The sequence below is a fragment of the Myiozetetes cayanensis genome, unplaced genomic scaffold (genome assembly GCF_022539395.1).
Source record: "Myiozetetes cayanensis isolate MyiCay16 unplaced genomic scaffold, myiCay2020 scf2-11, whole genome shotgun sequence".
NCBI classification, from domain to species: Eukaryota; Metazoa; Chordata; class Aves; order Passeriformes; family Tyrannidae; genus Myiozetetes; species Myiozetetes cayanensis.
Window position 1 is genome coordinate 13,369,552 of NW_026087411.1, and position 22,453 is coordinate 13,392,004.

General features: G+C 39.9%; 1 protein-coding gene across 25 annotated transcripts in view; it reads right to left on the reverse strand.

Annotated features, from left to right (window-relative positions):
• ESRRG (estrogen related receptor gamma) overlaps positions 1-22,453 on the reverse strand; it is a 398,323-nt gene that overhangs the window by 151,537 nt on the left and 224,333 nt on the right. The window contains exon 1 of one of the 25 annotated variants that reach the window (XM_050315166.1): positions 15,355-15,373. The exons of 19 other annotated variants lie outside the window; for them this stretch is intronic. Coding sequence is in view for 1 of the 6 variants with exons in the window: in XM_050315145.1 (XP_050171102.1) it covers positions 12,654-12,709 (56 nt within the window). In the remaining 5 variants the exon portion in view is untranslated. Of the gene's footprint in view, positions 1-8,554; positions 8,575-11,671; positions 11,694-12,571; positions 12,594-12,653; positions 12,836-13,165; positions 13,188-15,354; positions 15,374-22,453 lie in introns of those variants that run through there. 5 more of the 25 variants (XM_050315164.1, XM_050315145.1, XM_050315162.1 and 2 more) reach the window with 5 other exon arrangements.

Here is a 22,453-nt window from a genome sequence, read left to right on the forward strand (position 1 = left end):
ACAAAAGTACTGAATGTTGATAATGCATCCTGTTGTGAACACTTAGAGAAACAGGTTTTTGCAAATTTTAAAAAAAACTTCCTTCAGCATATTTTCACCTAAAATTCAAAAGGCTACTGTTGTAGAAATTAGCTTTTGTTTTTTAATCACAACACTATTCTACACACTTCAAGCATTAAGAAAAAAAAAAAAAAAAAAGAGCATTAAGTCAGATCTTCCTTCCATTGATCCCAGCAGTAAAACACACCTTCATGGCTTCATTTGTACAGAAGATTGAATAGTTTATCAGAGACAAAAATGGGATCTGTGATTAAAGGAATAGGTCTGAAATTACATACTGCTCACAGACAGGGAGAATAGGAGACTCAAGGAAAGGAAATCCCACGAAAATAGAAACTTTTTGTTTGGCAAAAACATTGATGCAAAATCTGCATTGAGATGACGGACAGAAATCACATCCATATTTACCAACTCAGAGACTCAGATGTAGGAACTGTTATCTACAGCAAAGTTTGCACTAGAAAAGTCTCTAAAATGGAGGGCAGGACATAGTACTTCACACCTACTTTAAGGTACTCTTTAAATGACTAGAATAAACATAACCTAGCATCAGAACATTTGGAGAGTGAACTCTGTCTCCTTTATCCTGTTATGCCATCTTGGCCTATTTCTTTCTACAAAGAGAAAAATGCTTTCTGTCCAAGAGCCAAGTTCCTTTATCTCTTAAACAGTATATGAACCTTTCATAAATAAAATGTTGGTTGGAGGTCAGTCAAGGCAATTCTCCATCTATTAAAATTTATTTTGCATCTCATAGGTAAAGACACGCTGAATGACCATCCTCTGTGACTTCTGAATTCTGCATAGGAACACCAAGATGTTAGTGCATATATGTAGGAAGGTAATATGCATCAAGCAGACATACCTATTCCATGTTACAGCTTTACATCCAAAATTCTTCACCAGGAACAAACCAAGATCAATCAATGTTTACCTAAATTCAGCATTTCAACCTCTCTTGCAATTCAGATGTAAAATGAAGAAAAAAAGGAGTCAGTTTCACTTTGTCTTACCATCTTCATCTGAAGGATTTCTACCTCCTCTTTAGGCAACACAAGGCTGAAGATATGGGCATAATGCCAACACTGCTTTTAAGCTCACAGAGAAAATATTATGGGGTAATCTTACTATTTCCTGGTCACACTCCCTTAGGCAACTCTATACTGGTGCAAATGTCACATCCTGGTAGTGAGTCCTTGGACACAGGCTCCATTTCTTCATTGATTTATTTTAAAATACTACCAAATCATTCATTTTTTTTTAAATCAATTAAAGAGACTGATCCAAAACCTGCTAAAATGAATGGCATTCTTTCCATTTAGTTTTGAATCAGTCCGCTGCCAGGGGAAGCAAAAGATTTCTTAAGACAGATGCAAGAGCTTGGCAGCAGGCTGTCCTTCTTAGCTTGGAAAATCTCTGCTAACTTACCTAACAATGGTACAACCCCCTCACCCCCCCCCCACTAATTTTGTCAAACAGCTGCATCTGCAGTATTCGTGTTCCAGCATTACCTAATGCGCAAGTATCACACCGCTTTTTAAAATTAGAGGGGAGGAAAAAAAAGGGGGGTGGGGGGAGGAGGGGGAGAATCCCCACCCTAGTCATCCATCAAGTGTACATCCTGGCCACTGCTCCTAAGAAATTTAATATATGCTAAAAAGATATAAAAAGACATAAAAAGCTTTCAGAAATAAAAGTGCTTCAGAAGCTAGATTTTAATATTGCCAAGTGGGTTTTTGCCAGATTATAAAGTTGACTTAAATGCCAGGATACTGCATTTCAGAAGCGGCAGCAGCTTACATATTGCCTCCTATTAGTGGCTGAAGTGCATTGCTGATTCCAAAGCTAGACTATCATCATCTGTGGGGGAGAGTAGATAAATAAATAAATAAAAATTGGCATTCCCTACCAACCTTGCTACCTGCTGCCTTGAAGCACTCTTTTCAAGTGTGGCCTCCACAGGAAAAAAAAAGTTAAGACCACTTTATTTTGATTATAGTGCTTTCCCCAGGCAGGAATTTTTATTTCAGTTAGAATCTTTAAACCATTACATTTTCAGTGATGCATTTTTATATTTACAGTTGACATCTTCATAGAAGAATGAAACCTTTCAGCAACAGCTCTAAAGCATGAAGGTTGCCTGCAGTAAGTACTTAAATTATTTTACACCCAAATGGAGCCTGTTGTTTTTAGCTAAAATTTAATAAACCTTAAATCAATGACCTTTCTTTTACTGAAAGCCTGCACTTTGGAAAACTAACTTTCCCAAGAAACATATTTTGGTGAACAAATGCCAAACAAAGGGCTATTTAAATCTAAACATTTTCTCCATTTATAACTTGTGAACATTTAGTTCCTAAATTCCCAACTGCTACCTAACATATAGAACAGTGGTGCCTTGGTTTAATCACATATCATTGATTTCAGAGTGTCACAGTGATCTCATTGACAGTAATCAATAATAATCCAAAATCAATCAAATATGTTCTTGCACTATCATTCATCAAATTTGAATATCCCAAAATTAATTGCAAGCATGTGAAAGAACATAGAAATAAATTTTGAAAAGGTACAAAAATAAAAATCAGTAAACTTTGAGAAGATAACAGTGCATCTGAGCATGTTTCATGCCTGCTGGGGTAAGTTAATGGTGAATCATACCTTCCCTTCCTACCAAAGACTGAGATATATTCTTATTCGAACATGAAAATACACAGCGACTCAAGACAGAGGACACACTAGTAAACGATCAAGCATTATTTTATATAACACGTATGTTTATATAACATATAATATATAAAATATTATATAACAGCTGTCTTACATGCTGAATATCACAGGTGTTACCAGTATACTACAAAATGCACAAGGATGGTACACTATGAAAAACTGCACATTGTAAGTTAGCCACTGCACTTCACAGAGAAAGAAAGGATAGAATTACTGAATCTCTACCAAAAGCATGAATAGATGTAGCCACTTATCAAAAGAGCTGTTATTGTTGCTGAGGACTCCTCTCTAAACACATTCACCTGTAGTTTTGTCAAGGTAATAAATCCTTCCATTCATTACAGCACACTCAAAAGCACCCTGCTATTTCATTTAAATGGAAAAATGGCCCAAAGTGTCTAAAACATTTACTTTTGCTAATGCAAAAGTGCTGGCATTTTACTTCATTCCTGATAAGCCCGTGCCAATGGATGTGATTATTCTTTTCTTATTCAAAGCATATCAGTAGTTCGAAAGCACTCTCAATCTTATCAGGTGTATGAACAGCAGAGTTACTGAAAACAGTTTGTACTGCTCCTCTCTCTTTCTGCCAGGCTATCAGATAAACCCAGCTAACTAACTGTATTTACACACAATCCAACATAAGCTGTGTCTTCAACACACTGTAGCCTGTTTCTGGCATGTTACAGGTTTTCTGCTTGACATTAGTTGTAACCAAAACAGCAGCAGTGAATTAGGTTAGAACAAAAATACAGTCGCTGCATAGCACGCAACACAAAAGGGACACAGAGAGGGAAAGAAAAAAAAAAAAAGAGGAACATTTTGTGAAGTAAGAATGATCACTTTCATCTCAGTATTTCATAGGCATTTATCTGGTGCTACTTGAAAAAGAGCACGGAAGCAGTAGGATTCAAATGCATTCAAAACAGACCTGACACAGGCCTTAATAGTAGAAAAATAAATTTCTTGTTTATTTTACTCTTCTGTCCTCTAGGAACTGTCTCAGATTTGCAAGGGGTGAGAAAGTGAAAGAAAGGAAGGAAAATGGTTACAGCGCCTGAAAGCATTTAAATGCCTTTACTGTTTTTGTCCGTAACAAGACTGATTTTCATGATCCAACCTTCATTTGGCACTATAAGACCCACACAAAAACAAACCAAAGAAACACTCTCCCCCAAACAAGCCTCTCGGCAACTCTCCTTTTCATTCAGTGTCTCAGATACAGAATTTTCAGTGCTAACTACTGAGGAATAATACAAGATCAACTACTTCAGAAGGGCCACGGCTTTGAAGATTTTGCTTACTGCACAGCCATAGGAAATAGGCACAGCATCTCCCTTCATTCTTCTCAGGATGACAGTATATTGTCAGGATGAGCATAGTATTGGAAGAGTTAAACATTAACCTGGCTGTGCACTGGGCACTTTCAGCTAGCTACATGAAAAGTTCTGGAATGCCGGGTGAAATCCTGAGTTTCAGCTCTTTGATTAATTACAGCCTTCTTTAGAAGCTGAAGCTCCAGCCCCTGAGTGGAGGCTCCTTCCCACCACCCCCTCCCACTGATAGCCTATCCCTGAGTACTTCTGATGGAGCAGCAAAGGGCAGGCACGTGCCACCACCTGAGCCCATCCCGTGCTTCTGCCTGGGCTCCCGGCACGGAACCAGCCATCCTCTAGATTTGTAGGAGAACAATGAGCCGAATTAAGCCAAGTGTGCAGCGCCGGGTAATGCAGCCGATTGTTGTTTCTCCATCTGTGACACCACGGCCTGGTGATTGATGGGACAGGTGTCATTCATACGAATGTCACCAACAGTGGCTGCTCCGCTCTGTAAATATCACCCAGCACCAAATGGGCCCAAGCAGTTCCCGGGAGAAGAGCAATGGGTGTCCCTGGATGTTACTCAGCTGCTGGGAATCCGATTGTCACCCCTTTAATGCTCAGGGGAACAGTTGGTTGAAGACATGGCATTTCATGCCACTTCAAAACATCTCGTCTGTCCCACCACATCAATGGCTGCTATAAGAACATTGCCAGGGAATTCTTTCGCTAACAGAGAAGTGTATATAATTCAGTAGAGGAAATCTTGCATTTATGGAGCATTAAACTACCACAGTGCGGGGGAGGGGGATCCACTTTTTGCTGTAAGAATTTTACCATGTTCCAGAGATAATTTTACTATCAGTTCTTGTGTACTTGCTTTCGGAAACACGCTCTGAATCTGTTTTAGATGGCACATGAGTTTTGGCCTTTTTTTCCCATAACTAGATACTTTTTTTTGTTTGTTTTCTTTTCCTTAAAAGTGAAAAAACAATTGTGCAGAAGAAATCTCATAGACTTTCTGAAATTTATTCCTCTGAAAACTATTTCAGCATTAACACTTGCCAATTGAGTACATCACAGTACCCCTAAGCAATAAACTATCAACCTAAACATAAAAGGACAGTGGCATTCATCCTCCACAAAGACAAGACCAAATCCTGCAGCCAACTTGATGACAGTAAAAAAAATTAAAAGTAAAGAAAGAATACACAAAAAATTGCTTGATCCTTTGTTACATTTCCAATATATAGAGAACTATACAAACTGCCAGTAGCAGAGTTCTAGGAGTACATAAAGGAGTATGATTTCACCATTTTGTTAAGTATTGTTTTTACTAAATTTTCATATCTTGTATTTCTTTAAAAATATTCATGTGTGAGATTGAAAAAAGTGTTTCTTTCAAAAACAGCTCTAGAAACAAACCCAGAAATAGGGAGAGAGGGGTGAAAGACCAGCAACAACACATATAAGAATGGTCTCAATAAAGCAAGTCACCTCCTCCCCATCTGTCTGGGCACCTTAAGGGAAGGAATTTTGAAAATGCTTAGGAACAAGCTAGCACTACATTTTAGATATGACTTTTTCATCTCTACATCTACAGGACTTTAAATTGTTTCATGTCTAGCTAGCTTGGAGGGGGGAGTGCACACACACAACTGGCTTATATTTTTTTTTTTTTTTTAATTTTTATTTCCTTTTTTTGTTTGTTTGTTTGGGGTTTTATTTCTGTGGACATTCAAAACAAGAAACAGCAGCTCCACATCATCTTCTCATTCTAACTTGCCAAAGTCATCAATCTCTGATCACACCTATTAGAATCTCACTGTAGCCAACACTACATTTTGTGACAGCTCGACCAGCTGTTTAAGGAAAGAGTGTGTGATGGAGCAAAGCTAAATCGACACATCTGTGATACTTCTGACACTCCTCAGCATGGCTAATATTAATTTGTTTTCTTTGGCTAGGTAAGTGCTGCCAAAACGCATTACATATGGTATGTAGTTCCAATCAAAATGATGAAAAGGAGATGTGCAGGTTTTTTTTCCACTCACAGCAACATGAAAAGACACAGAGGAGTAAGGGACATCTACACTAAGCCACAGAGTAATAATCTAAAAAAACATAAATCACTTTATCCTAAAGTTTGATTTCAGAACAAAACTCTTTAAGAGAATCTTATGCCCTCCCATATAAAGACAGCAGCTCAAAGAGTTTTACTCAGGGAAAGGGAATATAATTTTCAATGTATGATAAAAGGATATACTTGGACTATTAGCACATGCACGGTGGTAGCTAATTATATTTCAGCTGGTTATTATATAAATAAATGTTCACAATTCTGTACAAAGATACTATAAATGGCTTGATTAGACCGAGAACAAGGAGCTTCTATTTCATACACCCTGATACACTAACTTACCACAGTACATGGCGATCCTTCTCCAGTTTCATATTTAAGGTTTTGTGTTAGTGTCACAAAAAGTACGAATTTTTTGTTTTGTTTTGCCTCATAAATTATGTTGATATAAATCCAAAAATTTCATCAAGATTTCATACAAGTTCAGAACGGTGACCCACGGTAAAATTCAGACATTCAGGGGTAAAGAAAAACGGCATATGCTTATCTTACACTGTGTGAAAGTACCTATATCACTCTAACTTTCATTAGGCTGTTAAGAGATGTTTCTCCTACCAAGTATAGGAAGCTGAAGTGAAAAAATTAATTTTATTTCAATTTTAAAAGAAGTGGGAAAAGATGCTCTGATTAAAAAGTTGCGCTACTTAAAACAGGAAAGTAATTGGAAATTAGACAAGATTCCCTTTAATGCAAACCTGCTATATTAAGGAATAGCAAACAGGAAAGACCCTCTTTGTTTAAAGAAAATAAGAATTAGTTGAAAAAACATTACAAGCGTTATGTAAACAAACCTGAGAGATTTAATGCTTCTGTAACATAGCAAATACATAAATTGTTTCAGAAGACATACATGTCAAAAGGCACTGATCTACCATTCTAGAAAAGTTACACTCCAAAGTGCTACTGAAAAGGCAATACCAAGTCATTTAAAACATAATTAAGGAATACTATCTAAAATAGCAGTATACAATTCAGTTTCATATTTTTCTTTAATATTTCACTTCTTGACAAGCAAGCCATAACAAAATCAAAATACCAAAATCCCCACAACTATAGGACTTTTGGAGAGAACTAAGGATTGTTAAAATTCAATGTGTATTTTATATTTTGGCCTGAGGACATCATGATGTATATTAACAACCATATGTAGGAGTCTTCCCCACCTAAAATAATTATATTCGTTAGGTGTAAATACTACCAAGAACACGTAGCTGGAAAAACAGTTCTCCATTTGACAGCCAAAACTTACAGAAATATGAATAAATAGTATTATTTTCATTTACTTAGAATGGGAAAATCTTATAAAAAAATACAGCATCTTTTAAAAGCAAAACCATGAGTACAATACAAAAACTGCTAGATTACATAGAGAATCTGGTACAAAATCAGGTGCAAACACTTTACGTTGCTGGCCAGCTCTCTTCTCATGGATGAAAAAAAAACCAAAGAAACATGTAAAAACACATAAAAGCAGCTGGATTTTGACAAGCAACTGCATAGAGGGAAGGTCTATAGCTCTGCATATGTACACTTACTGCATACATGTCTGTGTGCATACACACAACAATAGACGTACACTGCCAAAACTGCATAAGGAATACACTACATACCTGTAACACACACAGAGGCATAGATATAAACGTATTTGAACACAACACTTGCTGTGCACAGACAGAGGATTTCACACAAAATGCCTATATATAATACGAAACCACATACATACGTGTTGCTACAGATATGAACGTATGACTGCCTAACTCAAGCCTAAAAGACGACACGCAAAATGTAAAAGAACATGTAATAAGTGGACTGTCAAGCTGCAGCGACTGTTGGTGTCATCCCTGCACTATCAAACATACATATAAGTATGATTGGAGACAGAGAGGCTAAATATTTCACTGTCAGTGCATGTCGAGAAATGCAATTCATTTCTCTCTCATGTGTTTTAGGACAATGACAATTTAATACAAGGCCAGCGGATGTAAAAGAGATAAAAACTGAACAAACTGGCCCGGCATAATCACAGATTTCCTCTAGAGAGCTCGGTAGCATGAGGCTCATATGCACTTGTAACGGATCAACATTTTATTGTTTCTTCCCTCCATGAATTTGCTGTGAAAACGAATTCATAGCAAAGCTTATCTTATAGACAGAGGCTACTCTGGGTTTCAGTGGGAGCAAGAATTCCTTCCATATTGTTTTTCCTACTTACCCTATGCTTTTCACTTATTCTAAGCAAAAAAAATAATTATTTGATATACTTCCTTGAAAGGTTCAAATAAGCATTTTTTTCATTCCTACTTACACTTTCACAGAGGTGCAAGCAACCTCCCTGTAGGTCAAGGGTCAGTCCTTTAAAAACTATTCTGTAAAATGAATAATCACATCACTTATTCATGAATAATTTATATTTTTATACCATAATTTTTCTATCTTAACTTTGCTCTAACATACAGAAATAGCGGCATAACATTTGGACTGACATATCTGTAATAATAGACATATACTTTTTAGCTACTCTAAGTAAAGTAAGCTTCAAGTATTGTTAAATATTATCATAGACAAGTTACCTTCTCTATTTGATGAATAGCACCATGTATTTGAAATTAATTGCAAAAGTAGGGTTGGCTAATGAGGTGGCCCTTATCTTTTCTCAGCAGTGCAAGCACAAGTATTTTTCTGCTGGCTCAATATTTTTTAAATGCCTAAAGTGCTATTAACTAAGTTGAAATCTGATTAAAATATGAACTTCAAAATATTCACAACAGCTAATGCAGCTACACACAGACATATTAATAAAAAAAAAAACCTAAGGAAATTCTTATCTCTTTTCTTATCATTAAGCATGTGTTTTGAAAAATAATAATTAAATAAACTGTTCCCTACAGATTCTGCCAGTTGTTTTGTTTCCCATTAGCATCTTTGAAAACAGTTTGTTAAGACAATAGTTATTCTTTATTATGGAACTATGGGGATGATGCCCTTCTACCTGTCTCAGTCTAAAAAGAAATCTGTGGGAAATGTGAAAGCTTAAGGACTATTAGAAAATGGACAGCGTGCCTTAGGAAAAAACGGGGGAAAAAGTACGGAAAAAATGATCAGCCATTCCAGAGAATTAACGGATATCCACAAGGGCTTTGCTAATAACATGGGTTAATTACCACTGAAACGCACCAGGCTCAGTAAATAAAAGAGCACAACCATAAACACATTAAAATGAGCACCCATCACTAAAAGAGGGGCAAGCCCCAGTAAAGGAAAAGCTGCCAGACGGGCATTTCATCACAAACCCTTTATACTTTCTGCAGGATTTAAAACCTTGCCAGCAGTCTATCAGAACTGAAAGAGCAAAGCCCTACAACCGGAAACAGGGAAGGAAGAAGGGACCAGGGCCTGCCTGCTGCCCAAGGGGAGAGCCCTGGGAGAGCCCAGGCAGGGTCTGGATGCTCACCCATGCTTGGGGGCTGGCTGCACCATCCAGAGCCGTGCGTCACCTTACACACTGGGTACACGTACAGAGGCCTAGAGCTTATGACTGGAGTATTAACTTAGGCATTATTTCTTAGTAACAACTGTAAATATCTATCTAATAAGACAAATGCGTGAGGTTAAAGACCTTCAAAGCTTGGAGAAACCGTGGAGCAGAATCGCGTCTGCTTCCCACTTCACAAAGAGAAGCGTTCTTCAGCCCACCCCTTTCCTACCTTTACAAATGAAAGACACTTCTAAAAAAATTCTTCAACAATTAGACGCTGTGCCAAAATATTTTAAAGAGTGAAACTGACACAAACTCTTTTAAGTTTAGCATATAATCACCCTGCACACACACAAACATTATACGCATGTGAATCTACGCACACACACACACACACTCATATTCATCCGTACACAAACATAACCCAGACAGACTCGCAGGGTAACTCCACACATCATTCCCACATCACAACATGAGAATGGCTGGAAAAACATAAAATATGTACACCAACCATCACTGCACTGAAGTATTCACATGATGTGAGACCTATGTCCACTTTTTAAATGTTACAGCCATTCTACGTAACCTTTATTTCTTGTCAGCTGTGTATTCTATCATTTGCATTCTAAGACGAAACTCTATGCACATGAACAGCTGAATTTGTTCCACATTTAAACGCTGTTGCACATTTTTAAATGGAGAAAGTAGGGAAACTGCTAAGTGTTCAAATGAATGAAACACAGTGAGCCACAAAAGGCAAACGTACATAGTGCACAGCAGCTTTCTGAAGTTACAAATCTACTCAATTTTTTATGTCTGGCATTCAGAGACCATTTAAATTTACTAAACTACTCCCGTTCTCCCCCCCTTCCTTTTTTGGAGTGTTTCAATTGCCTTTCCTTCTTCCAACAGCTGTGACAACTGTTAAAACAGTCAGTAAAATTAAGTCCGTTCTATAATCCTTTAGTCAACGTTACATTTTAATCAGAGGTTGAGGGAGATTTCCTGTTATGAACGCACTGATTCATTTAAAATTATTAAACTGACACATATGTCAAAATGAGCAGATATATTTATTGCATCTGTTAGCTCATTAACTATAGTAATTATTAGTGCTATTGTCATTGCTGAAAAAGCAAAAATTCAAGACTGCAGCTGGCTTTTAAGTTATTGCATTCTTTAACATGCTCTGCCTTAAAATCAAAGCATACCTAGTGATGGTCAGACAGATGTCTCTGCACTCTCAAAATGTTCGGACAATTTTTAGCCTGAATCCTCTCTACCCTCATCCGTAACACAAGAACTGCAGAAACCACAATACCTATTTTGTATGTCCTTATGCTCACATGTGCATATGCATGTTACAATATATAATCAAATCACAATTACTATGGATATTATTAATGTGTAAAACTCTGGGGTTTATTAATTGAGACAGAGAAGCAGATATGTTCCTTAATGTTAGTTCTTTCTCTGTCTCCATTCAATCCCACACGCCTCAAGCCCTGCACTCACACAATATATTGGGAGTGTTTTAAGATGACTTTTAATTGAGCCAAAGAGGAAGAAAAAAATTAGTTCAAATCTTGCACCAGAGCCAAAAAGACATGTGCCCCGATTTCATTTAAATGCATCTACGCTAAGAGGCTTATCTAAACTAATCATTCAAATTAGCTGTAAGAAGGTAAATTCAAGAAAGCTCCTTTGGGGTGGCTGGGGGGACAAAGCATCCACCAAAAAAAAAAAATCACCACCAAAAAAAGCCCAACCTAACAGCCAACTTATCGTCTCTTTATATATTTTATTAAAAACGTGTCACTGTTGCTAAAAGCTGTAGAAACTGCATTCTTACATTTATGAAGCTATCTTACACTATACACAGTGCACTGATCTTCTATAAACCATATCTGAAAGGACACCCTCCTCTGTTTATTTTCTTTTACTTACCCCGGAACATTACAATGGGTTTTCCCTGCGTCCCCTTCCCAAATTGAACTCCTGTGAGCCAGGTTGTTTGCTACTTCCCGTATTATTTCACTAACGTGCGATCACGGCGATTCACTTTTCATGCCTGGCTTAATTACCAACAGCCCTGCACTGTGCAGGCAGTAAGGACAGCTAGTGGGCATCTACCTATAGTACACTGTCACCTCCCGAGCAGCCTCTCCGCCGCTGCGTCCGGGGCGATGCTGGCGGCCAGCCGGGGCTTCTCCGCGGCGCTACCGTCCCTCTCGGCGTAGCACCGGGACACAGCTACGTAACTGGCTCGACATCAAGACAGAATGAACCGGTGACAGCTCCCGTGACACACTAATGTTTAATCCCGGCTGTGGGGCTCAAATCAAGTTCAGGAGCCGCTCCTCAGAGCCGGTTCTGTTTGGGGCGCCGCGCTTTCCGCCGGAGTCACTCCGCCAGGTACCTAAGAAGTGCCAGCCAAGAACTGTGGCTCCTTAAAAAGTGTTCGCAGGGAGAAGCAGGAGCGGAGGGACGCGCCGTGCGGCGCGGACCCCGACAAGTGCCACACGCTGCTCCCCCCCCCACCCGCGGCCGCCGAGGCCGCCGGTCCGGAGCGGCGCCCCCCGGCAGGGCGGTCACACCGCGCCGACCGCAGCCAGCCGGGAGCGGCCCCGGCGCGGCCCCAGCGCGGCGCGGGCTCCCTCCCGCCCGCCGCTCCGCCGGCGCTGCCCGGGGAGCCGCGCACCTGTCAGACGGCGAGCGCCGGGGCAGCGGCGGGGCCGGGCGCTAGCCCGCCGCCGGCACCGCTCCCGCCGGGCGCCTCCCGCCCGGCCCCCCCCGGCGCGCAGCGCCCCGGGCCGGCTCCCGCCCGCGGCCGCGGCGCAGCGTTACCTGCAGCGGCGTCTTAGGCGCCTGTCATGTTTTGGGGCAGGCGGCGTGCGGCGGTGGGGTGGGGGCGGGGAGCGGTACCTACTCTTCCTCGTAGTGCAGGGAGAGCGGCTCCGGCAGGCAAAGTTCTACCGAATCCATGTGCGCCCGGCGACCATCCTCCGTGCGCCCCCGCGGCGAAAAGCAAAGTTTCCGTGGCCGAGCGCCGCGCACTTGGCACGGGCGCGCTCCGGACGCGGCGGCGGGCGGGGACCAAAAGCTCGCCCGCGCGCCTAATGAAGGACTTAAAGCCCCGCGCGGCGCTCATGAATATGCAGCAGGGCCCTACATATGCAGCCCCCCGGCCCGGCGGGACGCCCGATTGGTGCGGCCGCGGCCAATCAGGCGCCAGGGGCGCCGGGGCGGCCCGGCGCGCGGCCCGCGCGGCAGGTAGAGGGTGGGGACGGGGGGAGCGGCCTGAGGCGGCGGCGGCCGCCGGGGCACAGCCCGAGGACGTGCCCGCACCGCCGGACCGGGCGGCGGGGGCTGCCCGCGATCCCTCCCTCCTTCCCTCCCTCCGTCCTCGCCTTCCCGCCCGGCCCCAACTTCGGCAGGTACCTTGGCAGGCTCCCGGTTAAGGACTGCGCGCAAAGGTATAGAGGATTGAAGTTTGCGCCGCCGCCGCCGCCGGTCGCGGCGCTTCGCAGTGGCGGCAGCCGGGCTCGGCTCCCGGCGCGCTCTCCTGACCGCCGCTTCCCTAACCTTTGGAACTGCTCGGCGCCGGGGAAAAACAAATAATAATAACGCCAAGCACAGCCTGCCGAAGCCTCCGGGTAACTCAACTTTTCATTGTCGTGCGAGTTGCTTTTGCGGGTAAGGGGAGGGGGGGGGTGCGGGCTGGAATTTGATTATGTATATATGATATTATATATAAAAATATTAAAATTATATCATTATATAAATATATAATTAACTGTTTAAAAACTTAAAGCCTCCTTTTCTACTTAGTTAAAAGAAGAAAAAAAAAAAGACATTCCTAACAAAACAGCACTCAAATCCATTCCTTAACATCATGGGTGAAACTGGGAGCGAATACAGCTATGTGTATTCCTATACAGATTATAGCTGCATCGTAACAAATATATATATATGTATATTATATATACACCCTATGCGATATTTGGATGTTTAGATGTGTGTATTTAGACATAAGAAAGAGAAATAAAAGCTCCAGAACTGATCAATTTCCTCTGTAAGTGTGCAGGGATTAGAGTGGACTAACTCAGCCTGCCTCATTTTAATGAGATAAGGGCTGCACTGTCGTAGCTCAGCATTAGTAAATCTGGGAGGGCGCCTAGACCTCTACAGTGTTTGGGGGTTTCAGGTTTTTTGTAAAGCAAGTTTTGCTGAACTGAAAAGGCATTAAACACGCAGCCTTGTAGGCATGCCTGTATAAACATCACCGAGCCCGGTTCCAGCAAACCACCGCTTAGAGCCAGCTCAGAGTTGTTCTTCTCTGTCATATGAAAGGTCCCTGATTAAACTTGTTCCAACACAATGACCACACTCAAATTTAGAGACACTGTTTGCACTGAAACATACTCACATAAATCCGTGTTGAATGAATCAGTAATGAATTAGGAATGCATTTTTTCTCTCAAAAGCTACTACCTTTACTTAAAATTGCAACTAAGATACCATACTTATTTTCCAGGTTCAAAGTGTTTCTGCCCTTACCAGTGAAGGCAAACTCAGGCTTTTTATGGCCAGAAAGAAACCCCAACACTGGAAAGTCAATTTCTTAGAATGCAGCTCAACTCTTACAAAATCTTTTGTGACTGGAGCCCTAACATGATGCAAATGGCAGTCTTTTAGATCAAAACAAATCAGTGCACACCCTCAAAATGCAGTAATACCATTCACAAATGGAAACACAGATGCCCTCTCCAAATCTGTTTCACAGTATTTTACCAAGTAAATACAGCAACAGAACCAAATTCCAAAATATATAGGTTCAATAGACATGTTTGTGTATCTTTACAGCAGAGAGATTCCAGTGTTATGTATTTAACCTTATGTGAAGACTGGGCCTGCTTCCTACAAATGTGGTATAAATACATTTAAGTTTAGGAATTGGAACCACCACAGCAAAACTACAGCTCAGACTACTGTATAAAAGCAGGGAATAAAAGCTTAATTACCAGTAGCATTATGCTGTCTATATTGTTAAATGTGAACTCTGTAATCAAGATGTACATTTGCTTGTGAGTACGGGATTAAAAAGCTCTGAAATGTAGAGTAAAATTTAAGTACTCTGTAGAAACATCAAAGACAAAAAAAAAAATCTATTTTTAACAAATTTTAAAATGAGAGGTACTAATCCACGGTACTGTATTAGAATATCTTCTTTAAGTAACCATTTGATAAACATAGATTTTGGGATCAAATCAGAACTTCAATATGATGTCTTTATGTATAGTTATCTATGACTGTATGAACCCAAAATACAGGTCCTACAGACTGATTTACATGTGCACATGAGCAAAACATGAAAATGCAAATATACTGTATGTACTGAGTATCTCTCCAAGTGTCTGTTTATAGATTTATACCCAAAATGGCTCTTTTTCAATATTTTTTATTCCAAATTGCTTTCAAATCTTTGCATGTGTATGTGTTCTCTTATATAAAAATCATCCATAATGAATCCCTATACATGTGTAATTTGATATGGTCACTTTTCTATATTAAATTCCCTGGAATACACCCTCCTTAAAATATGACAGCTAATCCATTTTGAAACTTACCAAAAGACAGGTTAGCTTCGTTTCTGCTTTCGTTCATTATCTCCTAAGATTTTATATTCAGGTGCTGAATGAAACTCGATGGTCTCTCCTGTCCTGATCTGTCTTCCTCTAAGCCCTCCTTTTCATGTTCACATGGCTTCCACTACCTTGTTAGCTTGTCATCCCCCCCCCCTTCTTTACACCCCCAAATAATACGTTTTTCCTCTCCCCCTGTGAGCCATCAGTACTTTTCTATCAACCATCTTTCATCCAAGCAAGCAGCTCTTCCCTGCCAGTGCTGCTTCTTGGAGAACCAGAAATACTGTGCTGTACTTTACATGTTGATAAACAAAGCAGTTGGCTTCTTCCCCCGGGGACTGAAAGTGTCACCTCCACCAGACTGGGGCCTGGAATTCCAACTACATTCTTGAACTTGGGTTTCACAGTTACCGATCAGTTTGGGGAAGGGGAAAAGAAGAAAAGGTAATGAGATTACAGCAGCAAGTAAACTGGGGTTAAGTGTACCTTCATTTTCTCAAGCTGTTCTGTAGAAATAAATAAAAATAGTACTATGGGGGGGGGAAGCTCAAACTTACTGTTTACTGAATTTTATCAGGGAATACAGAATAAGAACATGCATGCAAACACACATCTGCACTAACTTACCAAACTGTACAGTGCAAAATCTTACCACAAGGAGTCTATACAAAACAGTGGTAATGGAATCAGAGAGGGGGGAAGGAAAAAATCTTCAGGAGTGCCTGTACCAGTCAAGGGGCATTACTGAGCAGCACCTACATTTCCATGTCTCTCTGTGCATGTAATTTTTCATGTGTGCCAAACAGTACATCTTTAAGCTTCTTCACATTTAAATACTATAGACATTTCAAGGCATCTGAATAGCCAGATTCTTAAAGCACAACTACCTCAAGGCAGCTGAAGAAGTAAGGTTTCAGTGGCACTTCACAGAAGCCGCACAGTGCATTGTGTCAAATGTGTATTTACCAAAAGGAGCAACAAGCTCAAGCCATCAGGGAAAGAGCAAGATTATGAAAGTGTGTTAGCTGCTGAGAATTGTTTTGGGAAGAAGTATACTGTTAACTTTAGATAGAAATTTGCAATACACCATGGAACCTTATTCAAAGTCCAGCTGGAAAACACCTTATTGTTAAGAGTGTGAAATAAATGCCAAAGTGTCATCAAATATGTGATTTTTCTCTTTATTCACAATCACTAATTAAAGAAACATAACTCAGATGTTATCTCACTCTGTGCTACAGTGAGATTAACATTAGAACAATATTGTCACTGTCTACTCATCTTTTGTGCTTCTCACTGGAAGGCACTTGGTGCACCCCTGGATATACTGCTAATGAGCTAAAAAAACTAACACTTCTAAAGTTCTAGATTTTGCTCACCTATTTGTACACAGTTGGACAAACTGTACCCAGCTATTACTTTAAAGCCATCTGCTGTATTTAGCATTAATTACTCCTTGTTTTGATCTTAGGGAAAAAAGCTCACACAACACAATCTCTGAATGCTCCTTTGAACTTATCCACAGTGTGTTCATAAAGACACAGAGCAAGGCTTTTAGCTTTTGCTGCTACACTTAGTTCCAGCATACAAAAAAATGTCTCCGTGAAATAACAGCGACTGCCTCACCATATTACTGAACTACATTCAATTTATCTGGTCTCAAACAAATACTCCATATTTTCTCCTTGTTTTATTTTCAAGGGCATGGGTATGGGTATTTAGAAGACTGCCTTCACTGGTACAGAATAGAAACTGTTCACATTGCTATAAATGAATATTATTCTCTTGATGAAACACCTTTTCCAAAGCCTCTGACAAAAAGAAAGAGAAAAAAACACAGAAAAAGGGAGCCTCACACACTGCCTGTCACCCACCAAAAAAGGTTTCCTCCCTAAAGATAATTCAGGCACACACTTCAATATGGATATCTCACTATTACCCCAAGCTCTTTTTTTTAGTGAAAGTTTCTTTAGAGAAACTGAAGTGCATTACTGTCTCAGACAGCCAAGGATAAGATGACTGAGGGAATTCAGTTGCTCTGTTTAATTAATACAGGATTATTTCACTTTCATTTTGTGAAGCTAATAATATGACTGGTGGAATGTCAGTAAAAATTAAATCATAAACTAGTGCAGTACCAAAGGGAAAACTTACTTTAGTTATGGAGTATTCCCAGCAGAAATCTTGAAAATCTTATACATATTTACACTGATAAAATACCACATGTACTTCATGGGATACTGCAAGCTTTCTACAATCCTTGTGGCATGTATTTACAGAGCAAGAGTTAACATTTTGAGATTATACATTAATAAATGAGTTGCAGTTATATTGTTTCTAGAATGTTAAGCACCACATACCAAATGCAGGAACGCGTTCAAGGTCAATGTCCTATTTTAGACCTTTTCAGCAGCTGTGATATTATGATAATCACACTTAAAATATTCCTATAGAAAGAGTAAATTAGCCCTTTTCACTAGACGGATTATTATGATAAACAACATATCTGAAAGAGAACAAATTCAGATTTTGTTTGGTTGGTGGTTGGTTGTTTTTTTTTTTTTTAGCAATGCAATAAATTGCTGTCCCTAACTGTGATGGCTTTTCTACCCAAGAATTAAAAAGAAAACCCCAAAGTTCACTTTATTCTGCACTTATATTACCTCTTGGTTGTTTGGGTTTTTTTGGAGGCCTTACCTATGTAAGAATACCTTCCTCAAAAAAATACCTTCCTTAAAATGCATTTGTGCTTTCTGTAGAAACCAAAACATTCCGGTTGACATACCATTCTATCACCAATACTGCAGTGAAATGTAATATCCCACTAAACCGGAAGGGAAGGAAGAAAACTTAGCATCAGCAGCTTTTCCTAAGCAAGATTAGGGGTTTAGCTCCATCTAATTGAGGGATGAGATGTGTCCCTCAATGGGTCTCTTCCCACTCACCCACCAGGCCTTCTACCTGACTGCAAGCTCAAAGTTCTAAAAATAGAAGAAGAAGATGGAGCGTAAATATTTCCCCAGTGAAAACACCAATAATCTTTACTGTGAGCTGACATGAATTGCTTGTTACACTGCCCTAGGATATCATGGCTCGAAGCGAGAGCGCAGACACGCACAGAGCCACCAACCAGTCTCAAAGCTTTTGTAACGTCTGCTTGTGCATGTCCATGTCGCAGAGGCTCCTACGACATCTGACGTGGAGCTGGTACACCTGCTGTACAAAACAAGGCATTCTCTTCCCCCCACCTGCCTTCCCCCCACCCCCGACTGCCCCAGCCCATCTTCCATCACTCTTCTTCCTTTTTCTCCCCCCGCTCCCCCTCCACTCCCTTCACTCTGGCATTTTTATTATTAATGTTATTGCTATTATTACTGTCCAAGCATAAGCTGATCCACAGGGGAGCCTGTGTAATTTAACCCCTGAAGCACTAAATTCCTTCACATGTGCCAAAGACACAGGTTTGTTGTTGCCTCCAGCAATATCCCAGGAAGACGAGTGATGGCGGTGTCATATCATCACACAGCGACTTAATCTATTGCGACACCCAGGGAACGGGTAACTGAAGAGATTTACAGAACATGCTCTCTGCCTGAATACAAAATGTTATCGCCTTTACCAACAAACTCAAGTCACATGACACAAAGTGAAACAAATTTTGCCCTCTTACGGTTCATTGTTTCCGTGACTCTGCTTTATCCAATCCTACCCCAGCGTTACTTGTCCCCCTGCACATCTAGCTATACAACACTTTTTTCAACATTTTTGTTTGTTCTCCCTCCTTTGTTCGTCTCATGTTCTCTGATTAACAAACAGCAAGATCATGTTGAACTGCCAAGTAACATAGCCTTGGAAATCTTTTATCCATACACTAGATGACTGGAACCATCACTTACATCAGGGTTATCTCTACATGCTGTCTTTATGTTGTCTGACATCTAATACATGTTTTTTAAAACAACAGATTAAAGGGGTTGCACTTTTTAAAGCTGCAAGGAACACTCAATTCAAGACTCACAGTTTAGCTACAATAAATACCGACATCAGAAAAGCACCTATTTTAAGTACTGAAAACCAGAAAAGGGACTTTCCACATGGGTGTCCTGTCATCCATAACTATTAGGGAAGAATTCAATATAATAAAGAAGTAGATAACTGTTCTCTCCAAGATCAAGGTGAGATTCTCTATCTTCTAACATTTCACTGACCTAGGAAGCAAGAATTTGGCACAGAATTAATACTGGAGAAAAATGAGACTAGTGAAACATCCTCAGCTCAGAATAACCTGACTGTGCTGGTGAATCAGAGCTTTCACCATGGGAAATTAACTGCTCTGAAACAGTGGGAAGAAACCAGTAACAAAGGCTGAGTTCAAATGCTCAGGAGTAAACAAATCCTTCCTCACCAAAAGGTATCAGCTACGCTTATCTCTAGACATGCAGATCTAAAACAGGTAGAGACTTCCTTGAAGGCCACTGAAATCTGTTCCTGTAGTAACAGATTTCTAATTTTTCTTTCTGTATACATGCCTTCTTTTAAAGGCCTATATCAGCTGACTGACTGAGCCCTTACTAGCATAAAGTTTGTTACCAGGCATAATTAGACTCCAGGTCAAATGATTTCTTGGGTACACACTTGTGTGCACAGGAAGACATTAAGAACCTCTTGTACTTTTCCCCAACCATTATTATGAAGAGACTTAAAATAATGGTTTTCATGGCTATACAGCTCCCAAATGGTAACAGTTCCAGCAGTTCAAAAGAAAAGTGGAGCTCACCACAAATTGCTCTTTTCCCAGGTCCTTCAGCTCCATCCCCCTTTAAAGTCAAAGGTGTGATGCCCTATAGGAAGCCTTTACAGAAGGTATCAGGGTGCACTGAGATGCTGTTCACTGCTGTATTCATTTCCCCTTAGTGGTGGGTAGAAGGTTTAGAATACCCATCAAGAATATGTCAGTATACACCAACGCAAGTGCAACAATCCTGCTATCTTGTAGCTATCTTGTAGACTTGTACTCTAACATTTAATGGAATAAAACTGACATCGTTAATACAATACATAAGAATCACATATTAACAAAAATGTCTGTGTTCTTCATTATTACAATTAAAACATTTTTTTTCTGGCTGTATTAGTAAATACGATCAAATGACAGCATAAAATCCTAATTACATCCTTCTGCAGCTGAAGCCTTCTATTATCAACTGTGTTTCTGTCCTATAGCAGCTTCACTCCTATTGACCAGACAGTTAGCCCTATTCAATTATTCTATCTCAAATCAATGGATTTAGCTCCATGTATAATGGTTAAGGTGTAAACATTACGCACATACTCTTTCAGCCTAATTCATTTACTTGGAAATTTGAATTTATATTTTAATTTCTTTTTTTTAAGAAACGTGCAAATCTAAGTATTCATATTAGGTGGGGTTTTTTTCCTCCCACCAGCTCTGCCTCCATTTCAGGTGTTACATTTCTAGAAATTGAGCTTAACTTGTCTACAGTATAAATATCTGTCTTTCACAGATAAAAAAGAAAAGTGAGAATTATAATTATTTGATTCAAGTATGCTGAATAAAGCAATAAAATATCAGTATGACTTTTAAACAGATCTGGTCAATATTTCCCTGCTAAAGCACTCACTCAAGGTGTGAATTGATCCAGAAAGTACAGCCTTTAGTCTTGCTGCACTTTTGACACTTGTATCACAAACAATTTGGTTCAATTACTGTAGATGGATGTGTGTCTCACCATGTGTCTGTGTGCGTGCACCTGTACCTACACAAACCGCACGTAAATGTATTACATTATGGGCTCTTGGTTATCTTCATATCGTTACATATCTTTTACACAAAAAATAAGTGGCAAAAAGTAAGTTGAATCAACATGTATATAGAAGTGGATGTCTCTGTATTTCATTCTAGTTCGAAGCCACCTTATTAATTTTGTCCCTCCAAAGTCCCCACTTCTCTGCTTACAGAGCTTCCAGGTGAGCTGATGTGAAAGCACATCGAGTTACAATGTGTAACCTGCCATACTCACCTGAGAGCCAGATTTTATACTCCTTTCTCAAACAAATGCATGTTAACTTGAGTGGCACACCCCTGCAATACTTAAGCATTGCAGAGCAGATTCCTCATTACCTACAATGCTTTAACATTGTATAACAGATTGCTGGTTACCTAATTCCTGAAAGCACATCCATTTTTGTGCATCTAGGAAATAGTTCTAATACTAGCACCATGATACAGTATGTTTACTGACCAGGTAACCCAGAATATGGTTACAACTTATCTGAGAATGAGTTCAAACAATACTACCCAATGAAATGCTGATTTCTGAGGGAACACCCTTGCTGTTACCTGCCTTGAACCCATCCAGGACTACATCCAAAGCAGCTGAAGTTTATAAGCATGAGGATGATGCCAGGGAGCTGTTATAATAAGAAAATCTAAAGCAATTTCTGCATGGAACCATTATAGTGTGACTGTTAAAAGAGAGATAAGAATTTCTCTATTATTGTCAAAGAAACAATAGGCTTTAAAATTGGAAAGCCTTTTAGAAATAAAATATCAAAAGGAAAAGTTGCAACTCAGTCTTCCTACTGACCCATTTACCCCAACTTCAGATTATCTGCTCCCAAGGCATTAACATAAACTTCCCCAGCTTTATTAAAGGCCATATCTGTATTCTTTAGCACTGTTTGCATTTGGTACACATATTTTCAGAATGCTAACAGTCTTTTATTCAATAATGAATTTGGCAGAAAAACAAGAATCAGCTCACTTTAAGCGTTATTTTTCTAAATAAATTCTCTAAACCTGATTGAGTTAGATCCTTGAATCATGCTTTGGAAGATGCAACTCGGAGTTTTTGAATAAAGTGAAGCACTTAAGCAAATCAGACTTTTATTCTTCATCCACTGAGAAGCCTGAGATTTAAGATGAAAGAGCTGGGCTGCCTTTCTCTCTCCTTATCCTGCGAGGTCCCTTCATTTTCCCTGTTTTCCCAGTAGATTTACTTGTAAATCTGGTGACAGCCACATTTGAAGTCCTGAGGTCTGACTCCTGACCTCAGTTATG